Raw genomic sequence first — 13,346 nt, 5'->3', positions numbered from 1 at the left:
GTGTTTTCCATGTAGTGCAACAGATTAGTTGTCACTGATGGTTTTCTTAGTGAAGTATCAAAGAACAGATGTGTGAGATCAAGTTCTTGCGTTTTTAGCTGTTACATAGAAGCCATCTGAAGTTGCCTTTCTAAGTGGCTTTCTCCTAAGTACCTGAACTCAAACATACTTCCTTGGTCCTGACCACTTGAGAGGATATGAATTAACACTGTGCCGCCATTTATGCCACCTACGGGTCTCTAACTGGCTGAGGCTAAACAAGCAGATGCTGGACAGTCCTTAGTCACTCTTTCTTCAAGGTCAGCTCCTCCCCTGCCCTTACTCGGCTCCCTCCCACACAGACTCAAGAACACTCCTGGGCTCAGCGGACCCTCTCACCAGTTCCACATGGACAGCCTTCCAGATCTCTCTGCTCTGTCCTACCGGAATCTGAAAGCAATTGAGGATGATCATTTCCTATTGATTTTATAAATGATTTACTCTCTATGCTAATGTATTCAACCGCATGACTTCAATTCGTTTCCAATTTATCTGTTTTAAATTGCAAATGTTTAAAGCAAGTAAGTGCAGAAATTATCTGGGGAGGGAGATACTGTTTCTAAATCTCAGCCAGGCCCCTCTGCCCCTGTCAGTCGGTGGATTGCCAAGGAACAAGGAGTGTGGGTCGGCCCAGGCTCTGGGATTGCAGCCTGTTCTTTGGTACTCTCATGCCTTGAACTGCAACTTTGCCATCTATCAGCCTCACCTGCAGGACCACTGCCTGGCCAACTGCACACATTAGGGCAGGAAGAGAGGGGATTCCTATTTTGAAGTAAACATTCATTACATTTTCTTACAATGGGTGTTATTTTAATCAATGACCTCCACTTTATTATTCTGAGCAACAAATATATTCCTGGAATAACAGGAACAAATTTCTCTGTTTTTAAAGATTTATTTACTTTTATTGGAAAGTCAGATATATAGAGAGAGTAGGAAAGACAGAGAGGAAAATCTCCCATTTCGTGTTTCACTCCCCAAGTGGCCACAACGGCCAGAGCTGTGCCAATCCAAAGCCAGGAGCCAGGAGCTGCTTCCTGGTCTCCCATGCGGGCACAGGGCTCCAAGGCTTTGGGCCGTCCTCAACTGCTTTCCCAGGCCACAAGCAGGGAGCTGGATGGGAAGTGGGGTTGCCGGGATTAGAACTGGCGCCCATATGGGATCTTGGTGCGTTCAAGTCAAGGACTTTAGTCACTAGATCACCTTGCCCAGTCCCCAAATTTCCCTTATTAGCAGAATTATTGCCAGAGACGTCTTTGTTACCTTGTGTGTGAAATGCTGCCAAATATACCTTGAATGATCACCTCCAAGACCCCCATTCTTCCTGAAAAGCTCTAGTACACCCTCCTGCGCCAAACCTTCCTCTCTGTCATTGGCCGGTATGTCTCACTGGAAGAGGCCAGTCAGATACCGTTTCCCGTCTTCCATTAGTACTGTAACAGAATTGTAAAAATGTCGTTTTAGTTCTTACTCTCATCATCCTTACTTCGGCAGTAAATTTGCTTTTGGCGTGTGTCTACAGATAGAGCTGGCAATGAAGACTAACACTGAGAAGCTGTTCAAAAGTGATCACACGTGTCAGGGTTCTGCAGCCTCTTCCATCTCCATCAGGAATTTCTTATACCAAAAAGAAACCACCCGTTTGTTCCTCTAGTCTGTCTTAGAGCAGCACCTTTGGGGACATTCAGGCAAGAAATGTGTGGGCAAAGGTTTAAGAAAATTTCTGCCACGGATGAGGCGTATGGAAGAAAGGAGAGCCACTAACTGGGGTGTTGCATCTGCTACCTTAGAACTTTGTTTTTATTTGACAAAACCTGACTTGGGAAACTTACACGGACTTGTTTTTTGCCAAGCTTTTTTAGGTTCTCGACAAAGATGTCCATAGTTTTGTCTTCTTTAGGAATATCTTACAGAGCTTGGAGATTAGTTTGAAGGACTCTTCGTTTCCTTGTAGTTAGCATTAGCAGAAACTGATCACAAAGAAGACATTTTATTTTTTATGATCTTAAAATGACTGGTTTCAGTTTGTCATAAAACAGAGTATAATTATGGAATCTGAAAATTGCAAAGCATGGGGCCAGGATTGTGGCATGTTTGATTAAGCTGCTGCCTGCATGGTAGGCACCCCATTTTTGGCCCTGGTTCATGTCCCAGTTGGTCCACTTCCCATCCAGCTCCCTGCTAATGTGCCTGGGAAAGCAGCAGAAGGTGGCCTAAGTCTTTGGGCCCCTGCAACCCGCATGGGAGACCCACATGAAGCTCTTGGCTCCTGGCTGTAGCATGGCTCACATCTGGCTATTGCAACCATTTAGGAATTAAACCAGCAGATGGAAGATCTTTGCCTCTGTATTTCTCTCTCTCTCTCTCTGGGTTTCTCTCTCTTTCTGTAACTCTGACTTTCAAAAAGCATTTTAAAAAAAAAGGAAAGCAATTTCTGTGTCCACCGTACCAAAGAATTTTAAATAGAAGAAGTTCCCAACACTCTTCGACAGCTGACATTGGTTTCAGCCTATAACATGAGTTATTTTGTACTTGGGACAACTCTTCATTGCAGTGGAATAACGTGACTTCTATTTGTGTTGCCTGTAGGAAGAGCATTTAGTAAATTGCTGTGGGTGGTGTCCAGGGTTGGCATAAAGAGCAACACTGTTTCTTAAGGTCTTTTAATAGCTGCTTAGAATCTTTTGAGAAGCAACTTTTTTTCTTTTGAAATTTTAGAAAGAATTATCATGAAGTTGAAAGGAAGGAGATGATATCAGAATTCATTAAAGTCAACTTTAGGAATGATTTGCTTTGAAGGGCAAAATAGGGAGACTAGCATTCCCAAGCCAGCTGCGTCCAGCAGGCTGTGCTTGCCAGAGTTCAGCCGGAGCCACTGTACCTCGCCAGGATGGGTGGGAGCGCCACCTGGGCGTCCTGAAGGCAAAGGTGAAACTTTTCATGGGGCACCCGCATTCGCTTCCCAAAGGGTACACCAAACCTGCTCTTTAGTATTTAAGAAATTCCCTGGAGAATTTCGCGACTGTCTTTCCCTGAGGCAGGCACAGTGCAGGGCTAAAAGATATTTCCTCGAGAGAAAGCTGCCCAGCATTCCGGCATCATCTAGCCACAGAGCAGATGAGGGTGAGCGAGCTTCCCCTGCTAGCCTGTAGGTGGGTGTGTTGAACAGAAGGAGGCAGCGGAACCCGCCTGTCAGCCAGCCTTTCCAGCTAATTAGCTCAGCACACAACAAAGATAAGTGAGCCTGGGAGGAGGGCCCCTGAGGGGTCCTCCGATTCTGGGAAATGTCTGATTGGCAGATGTTAAAAGGGATTCTTTGGTAATCCAGTGCATCAATGAGCCGCACAAATTCAGTCCAGGACTGCGGGAATTCAGGCATGAGGACGCCCTGTGCCGGAGTCTCCGCACAAGCAGACCCGAGATGGACAGAACCTTGGAATCTCTGAGACACATCATTGCCCAGGCCTTGCCGCATAGAAACCCGGCTCTGGTCTTCAAAGACTGTGAGTACTTGAGAGGGAAAAGGGCTGTTGGGTTTTCCGTTTTTGTTTTTGGTTTTTGTTTTTTTTTTTTTAAACTTCTTTGGAGACAGTCCTCCACATCTAGTCCCATTCCATTTCAGCCTGATTTCTCCTAAGCCGGTGCAGCCGTGTGCTGAGGTCTGAGTGATACTGCTCCTGACTTCAGCCAGGCTTCCCACCGGCTCTGGCCGCTGCGGTCATTTTGCCAGCGAAGCCTTGGACTGTCTGTCTTCCAAAATCTAAGACCTGCCGCAGTGGCCAGAAACCTCACCCAGATGCTTCTTAAAGGAACACAAAGCTGGCTTAGCAAAGACTAAAAATAAAACCTAGAGATGATGATGGAAAACACATCTATGTTTTTCACGTGTTTAACCCTCCGCAGTATAAAACTCATGGTGTTGAATCAAGTGCTGAACATTTCTGTGCCGAGCAAAAAAAAAAAAAAAAAGTTAACAACAAATCACCTCTGAGCTTTTAAATTGTGCTAATAAATTATAAAATACTTTGGTTAAAAGGCCAATAAAAAGAGAAGGCTTCCCATCTGAGAAACCCTCCCTCCTCGGACAGCAGGGCAGTGATTTAAAAAAAAAAATCTTCTTTAAAATTGATTATGAACAACAATTCCATCAAACTTTCCAATTCTAGCAATACTAGTAAAGCATTTGTCATAGAACTTCCTTTCTGGAACCAATTTGATTTCTTGCTGCTGCGAAACAGACTATCTTCACGGTGTATCTTATCTACACCGAGGTTCAGGTTACAAAGGCTTCTGAAAGAACTGCCGTGGAACTGCCCACAAGGTAAAATGCATATGAATTAAAAAAAAAAAACTTCAATAGGCTACAGCTTTTCCTCTCTGTCTCCATCAAACTTCAATGGTTTGGATTTTTGCTTTCTGATTGCTGAATACCGTTCCCTTCCAGATGTTCTTTCCGTTTGTATTTCTTGTGTGCATGAAGAAGAAAGAGAAATGTTGGGCCATTTTACTCTATAAAATTTTCCTCCTAGAAATTAAATTGCAACCTCTCTAAGTGAAAAACCATTTCTTTCCTTCTTTCTTTCTTCTTTCTATCTTTTTCTTTTTAAAAAATGATATCTTCAAGCATTTGTCAATAGCTATGTTAGAACTAATAGAAATCACTCCCTCCCTAGCCTTGCCTGGAATGCATTCAAACTTGGTATGTTTCTGTAAGTGAAAAGCGAGAAAGAATGTCCTACAATGGCACTGGATTCCTGGGGAGGGATAAAAGGGTTGCCTGTCTGCCCAAAGCTCAGATAAATTGTATAGGAGTGGGGGCCCCAGAAAGGGGTTCTTATACTGAAAATTTGGATAATGGAGGCAGTAAAACAAACACAAAAATTTTCTTACTGAGCTTACTGTACATTTTAAATTTAAATGTTCAAGTTTTAATCTGAAGTTGTACAATTCACTTGTTACCCTAAACAGTTAGTAAGAAAGAAGGGGGGGTGGGGAGTAGGAGTGCGGGGAAGGTTACAATACCGCATATGGTAAATGTTGTCATCAAAGTTTTCACTCATTAACCTAGAGGATCAATTGGACCACACGGCTTCTGGCTGTAGAAACCAAACCGCCAAACCTCTCACCTGGGGGGAAAAATGACTGACTGATTGGGAGGCGAGCAGCACGGGTCTGTGCCATCCTCGGGGAGGAAGTGGGAAGGGACTCGCGGGCTTTCGTGGGCAGGGCCTGGACGTGGTGGGGGGATACGCCAAGCCACCGCAACCTGTGGGTGCCGTGCGCGCCGGAGCCTGGCACATGGCCCCTCTCCTGTGGCACGGCCGACGGTTGCTGCAGCCAGCCCTGACTGGCAGGTCGGGGCGACCCCCATCTCCTCCCACCCACCCCGGCTCCGCCCCGTCCCCACCCACCCCCGCTCGGGTCTGTCTCAACCTACAGGAAACGACTGAGCGCTTGAGCTCATCATTGCCAGTTCCTGAAGAAAAATGACCACCTTGGCTTGCTGCAAGATGAAAAGCTGATGCAAGAATTCCCTCGACGAAGTGCCCGCTAACCAAAGAAGCTTTAAAAACCACCTTGAGGCGTCTCCTAAACGTCTCTTGTGGATGCAAAGGCGGCTTCTCTCTCGCGCGCTCTCTCTCTCTCTCATTCGCTTTCACTCCCCTGGGGACACACATCATGCAAGGAGAGCAAAGGGTCTCTCCTTTCATTTATTGCCCTCAGTTTGCTTTTGATTTGCTTAAAAGCTTGCAGTAATGTCTGAAATTTCTCTTCCAATTGGCCAAGGGAAGCACCCAGGGAGTTTTCTGGTCTAAGACACGTGGGAATAGTTAGGTTCGTGTAAGAAATAACATGCAAATGTGCTCAGCCAAGGAGTCCCTTCAAAGGGCATTGGAAACACATGAAGTCTGCCCTTTTATTCCCGACAAAGTGTTCATGTATCAGCTGTGCTGATTTTGTTTTTTTATATACTCTGTTCTGCAAGAGAGTTAAGTCTGTAACACTCTCTTCCTCTCCTTCCTCCCACCCCCACCCCCATTTCACATTTCCAAGGGAGAGTCATGGAAACAGGTTGCAAATGGAGTGGGCTCCCCACGTGGAGCCTGCTCGGCTGAGCTGACGCGGGCTGCGTGGTTATCTGTGTTACAACAGGTGACTGGAGCTCTCCACGCTGCCACGCCGAACTCCAGTTCTTGGGCAGGGCAAGTCCTGCTTTCTCCGTGTCGCCCGCCATCCTCACTCGGTGCCAAGTCTAGTCTGTTTTGGCGGGCTTCCCAGAAAACTGCCTCCATTTGCTCTATCTAGGCAGCCTGCGTGCGCGCTTGTTGCCTGCCACGATGACAGTTCTGCGCATTCTTTCTCAAAGGAAATCACCTCGTGGTCCTTTCTCCCCCACCCCCCGTTTTTTTCTTCCTCCCGCTCCCCCTTTTCTTCAGTTTCACCACGTGATTTCAACGTGGCTGCACCAGCAGGTCCTAATCAGAGTTCATTCTTCCTGTCATAGGAGCATGTTACATGTGTCCCGGTCTTGGGGTCTCTTCCTTCAGCCATGGAATGGTAACACTAGGAGGTCAAGTGCTCTGCACGGGCAGGCACTGCGCTGGGGATAGTTAGGTAGGGTCGGGGACAAGGACTAGATTAGGGTAATTTATCCAGGAATCAAGCGATAGAACCCAAATTCTGTCATCCAAACCCTTCATCTTAAGCCAGCTTTCGGCCACTGTGCGTAGGAGGTGGCAAGTAATGCCGTCCACCCATGTTGGAAACCCAGCTGGAGACCCTGGCTCCTGGCTTCAGCCTGTTCCAGTCCCTGCCGTTACAGGTTGGGGAGTAAACCACATGCTGGGGAATTCTCACTCAGTCACTGTTCTCCCACCACCACAAATAAAGGGGGCACAGGGAATGAACTCTTCTCTGTGAAGTGTGAAGGCGGGAGCCTCTTCGATTGTCACATCTGAACAGGGCTGTGACAGGAAAGTGGACAGGAAAAGGGCACGTGCGGGGCGTGGGAACTGCTGGTCCACAGCCCGGGCAATGTGGGAACAGTGCACAGAGGGAGGCGGAAGACAGCTGAGGAGGCAGGTTGGGTCACGCCGACATGCGGGCAGCAGGAGGCCATGGGAGCACATGGTGATGCTAGATGTGTAGTGCAAGTTGATGCCGCGTTGGGGGAAGGCTTATTCAACATCTGCGGGAGGCACACTTCCTGGAACCTCAGTTAGAGATCCGTGCAGCTTTCCTGCAGGAGAAACTGCCAGCTCTGGCAAGTTGCAAGGTTTGCAGAAGCCGAAGGTGGTGATGGGGGAGAAGCCACTCGCACTGACAGCCAATCTTTTAAAAATCAGATTATTGTCATTTGTCATTTCAGCCATGAAAATGAATGCTTGCTTGCACTGACTTACAAAGTGACATGTTTGGTTTTGCTAATATTTTTCCCAAATTTTACAATGAGAAAAATACAATGAAACCTTAAGTATTTGGACACGTGGCAGCAAATTTCTCACATATTTGAGGTGCTTTCACTCTTCCATTGGAGAAACAGTTTTTTCTTGCCTGAAAGTCTTCATTTATATCAGCTAGGTGAACACTTTACTTCAAAGAGTACATTTTCAACCTATGAAAAATGGGACCAGTCTGTGGGGCTACTAAAAACATCTTAGTACTTTTTCACCAGCCCCTGGTTTTCGGTATAGTTACGTGAAATCTTATCAATTTAGAGATGCATTTGTAGTTTTTGCGTTTCCTTGAGAGGAAGGGATGTGAGGGAACGAGGTCTTCCTGCCGGAATCTCCCTCCATGGTTGGCTGTGCCACAAGCAGAGCTCCTGGAAGAGTTCAGGACACCACAAGCGCTGCTTGCTTGTTTTACGTCGTAAAGTCTGTGTCTTATTTACAATAATCTAAACTTCAATAAGTTCCGCACTCAGCCGTGTAGGCATTCTACTGGAGCCTCTGCAAGCGCTAATTTTGCATTATTTATTACAGGATACAACGACTTCTGTTTGAATTTTTACTCGGAGAGAAATGGAGATTTCAGTTCAGCTTTCAGTGGCATAGAGCTGTTCTCTTTCTTTTTTCAGTAAACATTCATTTGACAAGAGTTTAAACATTCAATTTATACACTAGAGGAAAATTTTTCAAAATAGGGGGGGTGGGAAAAGGTGGTGTCTTGATCACTTAGAGGCATATCTGTTCTAATACATTTATTTCATGTATATAAATAAGATTTAACAGACTAAAATAAAATATGACAGACACTCATCCTGTGAGATCAGCCTGGGACTCCTCATCCATGGCTGTCCCATATCACCAGAGGATTTTTTTTCCCTTTAACAGTTAAGATTTGTTAGCCTGAACTCAATTTTAACAACTTCTGAAACTCATGTGTTAAGTTACAGCTCCTAATAGGATACAGCTGCATAAGGGTGCGTGTCTAAGTTACGATCTTTCTGTTTAAATGATATGGTTTTACTGATTATGTGCTACAGATTGATTTAAGAAATGTAAGACAACTTTAGAAGCCTTTCATAAAAGAATCTTCTTTATTTAATACATTGCATATTGAAGTTTTAACCCCAAAGGCTCCTATTTCTTTTTCTCCGTGTCCAAATACCCATGTAAGTTTAGTCTGCCATGGTAGTTAAAGCAATTCTATTTCAGAAGTAGAAGAAAAAAAAAGAATCCTATTGAAAGTTTGGTATTGACAAAACAATTATAACACTCCCTGTAATTCTGTGTATTTTCTCTCTGGTGTCATTGGAATGTTATTTGAATGATGATTTTGCTTTTCCTCTTCCCGCTGCCGTGATGATAATCGGTTGATCCCCGTTTTGATCTCATTTCATGAAACAGCTGTGGGAGCCCATCATCTCATCACCACTTGGTTGACGCTCACGGTCTGTGGTGTTAACTGTCCATTTCTCTCGTGTGGCTCTGTCTGATGGCTTCACTGGGGTGTTTTTGTCCACATCTAAGTCGTGAGTCCAAGGATGGCAGAGTCCTTTCTACTACACCCCACCCCATGGTGCCTCCTGTAGGGATGATCACCTGGCAGGTGCATGGCAGGCAGATGTTTGTTGTTTGATAATGGATTGATTTTTTCCCTCCCTCACAAAAAGAAGAAAGGTTTTCTCACTGTCAGTTACCCACCCTCCCCCATATTAAAATTAACGGTGCCAGCACTTCTAGACCACTTATCTACTGACACCACTGTCATGGGATATACACACGCAGGATTAATTCAGCACCAGAAAAGATAGCAGGCAGCATGGAGGAAGAAATGACCCTGAAGTTAAATGCAGCCACCTAGACGGTTTTGGGGGTGTTTCAGAGGGCTGTGAGAAAGGAGAAGTCATAAATAAGGAGGAAAGGGCAGCTACACGGTGATCTCCAGGCAGGCAGTGTAAGAGCTGGTTGGAGTCATGGTGGTCCACTTACACGTTCAGCTTGTGTCCAAGTCCATGGTTGGCCAGCAATGCCATGTCCTTCAGATTCAGGGCTAAAAATTTCCTGCTCAGACCTTGAAGCCCCCTAAATGAAACTCCTCACTCCTCGAGATCATACTGGTCACCAAAGGTTTGTCTATCAGAGCAGTAAACAATCTCACGGGTCCGGTAGGACCAGCTGTACCACTGTCTCAGTTCAGTGAGTGAAACTAAGGCAGGGAGGCTAACGGGTAGATCTGACGCTACCCAACATCTGCCTTCGAGGCATTATTTGGGGCTCTGTTTCAGAACTCTGCCACAACACAGCCTTGCAGCCCTGGTACAGCAGTTCAGGATGCTCCCATGTTCCACACTGGAACACTGACTTACATGACTCCTCCTTAAGTTCATCCTAAAAAGAACTGCCCTCAAGAATGAGTGTCCTCATTTCCAACCGAGTTCTGGCCCTGTCTTGAACATAGAGACCGGGCACAGGACAAGCTCTGGAAAGCCACTCTTGCGTGGGTTGGACCATGTTATCTAAGCAGAAGTGACCAGCACAGCCATCAGTAAGACTGCCCCTTCATTGTTTTATAAAGTTCCTTCCAAAATATAGGACAATGTCAGTTCCCAAGGAAACATGGGAAAGATAGGTACTTCCTGACTTGTTAACTATATTGCACCAAGTTTTTATTTCACACACCGTTTCCACGATGTCTGACATCATGTGTCCTATGGTGCACATAAAAATAACACGTGACTAGGCCATGCTGCTGCTACTGCCATTTGAGGATGGTGTCCTTTGTCTTTGCAGTTCCCTTTTGCCCACTCCTGCTCTTCTTCCTCTGTGCTTGCAAATACACAGAAAATACATGCTACTTAAACATGTCCCCGAAAGATTTGCAGTTCAGATTCTAACAGTGAAAATTACATTTTTTCTAAAAAAAAAAAAAAAAGTGATATCCTTCTTTACATATTTTGTAGAAGCGCCTGAAGTTAGCTTTGCAAAGCAACCCAGAGGATCATAGCTCCCGCAGGAGCCCCTGTCTGGGGCAGAGGGTGGAGGGGGCAAGAAAAGAAAAAGCAAACAAAAGAAGAAACACAACCAGCTCTCCAGCTGCTGGAGGAGCCAAGCAGGGATCCCTGAGAGGCTCTGCTGGGAACAAAGCGAGACTAGGAGCTGTGTCCGTCCCGCTGTGTGCCTGTGGCTCCCTTGGAATGAGGATTTCTGCAGAAGAAAACCCCCCCCCCCCATGCGGCTGAGTTGATCCGAAGCACAAATGCATCCATGAGATTGCATCCACTGGGCCCCAGCTTGGCAAAGGCAGAGGCTGCTTATAAACGGCAGAGCGGCCACTCTGTTGATCAGCCAAGCCCAGCGCGAAACCTGCAGGTACCTCCATTGTTCAGCCCAAGTTACATAAATGAAAACCAACATCACACCTTTAGTTTGCCTCTTAAACTCTGTGGGAGTCCCCCCCTTTTTTTTTTCCTGTTTTACTTAGCGAAAATTAGGAAATCCCAGAAGTGTGGACGATTTGTACATGATCGAATCAGTAGAATGGAAAAAGTCAGATTAACTTAATTTTAAATGCTCACCTGCTAAGGATAATGTAATTAAAGGTTAGGTTAAAATATTATATAACATGAATTCATCTGGCTTCTGGCAGAGAATCGGTCTGAAAGTCTGTTAATCACCTTGAGAGCTTCTTAATGATTTATCCTTAAATAACCTCTTCCCTATTTGTCTTTTTTTGTTTGGGGAAAAGGAAATTTTACCCAAGTAGTATTTTTCCTCGGGTAAAGCTTAAAAAATTGCATTTTTTTTCTAATAGACTTACCATGTACTTTAAGATCTCTTGTTGTGGGCAAAGGACTGTCTTCCATGCAGAACTTACATTAGGTTGTTACATTGCATTGTTACACAATGAACTATTTTATTCTACTTCGCTGAAGCACATGCAAGTGTTAAACATTAACTTAAACCAAAAAGCCCTCTTTGTAGTGTTGGCTAAGAGCGTGTCTGTGATGCTTAGCATCCGTTAGAAAGTGAAATACTGAGACAAAAACCCTTGTTTCTGTGAGGCATGTAGCACTACATCCATTTAGTTTCCAGCTGTGGTAGGGCTCCGGCTTTCCCAGGGAACGCCATCCAAAGGAGTTTCCTCTTTGCCATCTCTGAAGCCGCCACATGTCTGGGGAGCAACTAAACAGCACAATGTGTTCAATTAGAGAATTTTCAGACTCACAGCCTATTTTTAGACTACTTAATGACATGGTATCCCATCCAGGAACACTTAGTTTCAAAGGCACAATGTGCAAACATATAATCATGCCTTTTCCCTTCTCTCTTCACCTTTATCCTGCCACAAATAGTAACAGTCCAGTCCTCTAGGTGGGTAAAGCCGTCCTCTGAGCATATTCCAGTTCAAGTCTTGCAAAGTGCCGTGGTTGAGGGTCCATGCTGCACTTCACGGGCGAGGAGCTCAGGCGTGGAATGATAACACTTTGCACTGATGGCGCCAAGACTCCCACCGCAGTCAGGGGAGGGCGTCGTGGCGTAGTTAAGGCACTGTGTGGGACACAGGCATCCCACATTGAAGAGTCTAGTTTGAGTCCAACTACTCTATGCTTCTGATCCAGCTTCCTGCTAAAGCTCCGGGGAAGCCGCAAAGGATGGCGCAAGCACTTGGGTTCCTGCCATCTACATGGGAGACTGTGATGGGTTTCCTGGTTCCAGGCTTCAGCCAGGACACACCCTAGCTGTTGCAGGCATGTGAAAGCTGAACTAATGAAAAGAAGATCTCTCTGTCTCTCAAATAAATAAAAAAAAAAAAAGAAAAGAAAAAAGAAAATCAGTCTGGTTCAAGAGAATAGGCTTTCCCCTCCCTTTTTTATTATTTAATTTTTTAATGTTCATTACAAAGGTGAGGGACTTGCAGACCTTGTGAGCCACTGGTAGGGATGGAGAGGGTGTGGTTGGGAGAGAAATGTGGCGGCGGAGGGGTCGGGGAAAGAGCGTGGGTCTCTTGTCTCGGCCTCCAGGACCTCAGTAAAGGGAGGAAAGTCCTGGGGTGTCACGTGAATGGTAGTTTGGGTAAGGCTGACATAGAATGGCACAGGTGTGCCCTCTGGCCTGCAGGCCTACACTTGATGCGCTGTTGACCCGATCTGCTCCTCATCTAGTGAGTCCTTGTGTCTGGCTGGTTGCTTTTCCTTCGATGGCTCCGGCCGTGTCCCCTAGGCTTGGAACTGCTCAGTGTACTGCCTGCCTGTTGACTTTTTCTTAATAAATTTATTCACAAAAAGTGAGATTGCAGAGGGTCTGGGGGCTGTACACGGGCTAGGGGCCTGGTGACCTCTGTACAGGGGCCTGGGAGACAAGGGGCGGCTCCTGCATCAGCTGGTAGAACAGCACGTAGCCCTCACTGGAGGCCACCTGGTTTTCACTGACAGGGGAGACACAAGAATCATTGTAGACATGCCAACCAGTCTGGCACCGGCACAGGGCTGTGTAGTGGCCATAGTGGACGCTGCCCGAGTGGTTGCAAAGGGCATACAGCTGGTACACAGGGCTTCCGGCCTTGTCACTGGCGAAGTCTCCCAGGCTCAGTCGCTGCAGTGGGAAGTCAACACCGACGGAACTTTTCTTGATGGAGCCTCGGGAGGTGGAAAACCGATTGAGATGGAGCAGGAGGATTCGGGGGAACCTTTGTACTGTCAACTTTTTGGTACTCCCGGTTTTCTGCCGACACCGGTCACACACTGGGGCATTCTCCAGCTCCAGCTCTTCCTCCTTGGTGAAAAGGCTGAAACAATCCCATAGAGACACCTTGCCCCCAGCAAATCCTTTCTTGGGGATGGGCAGGGACAGGTCACAAAA

The 13,346-nt window shown here is 46.1% G+C and overlaps 1 protein-coding gene across 1 annotated transcript in view; it reads left to right on the top strand.

The window, feature by feature from the left end:
* Window positions 1-3,204: 3,204 nt before the first annotated feature.
* The window catches only part of LIX1 (limb and CNS expressed 1), a 42,756-nt gene continuing 32,614 nt past the window's right edge, over window positions 3,205-13,346 (top strand). The window contains exon 1 of the mRNA XM_004586188.2: window positions 3,205-3,542. Within this exon, the coding sequence (XP_004586245.1) occupies window positions 3,461-3,542 (82 nt within the window). The 5' untranslated portion in view covers window positions 3,205-3,460. The remainder of the gene's footprint in view (window positions 3,543-13,346) is intronic.

Source organism: Ochotona princeps, chromosome 28 (assembly GCF_030435755.1).
Source record: "Ochotona princeps isolate mOchPri1 chromosome 28, mOchPri1.hap1, whole genome shotgun sequence".
Lineage (NCBI taxonomy): Eukaryota > Metazoa > Chordata > Mammalia > Lagomorpha > Ochotonidae > Ochotona > Ochotona princeps.
This window is presented reverse-complemented; position numbering and strand designations above follow the sequence as displayed.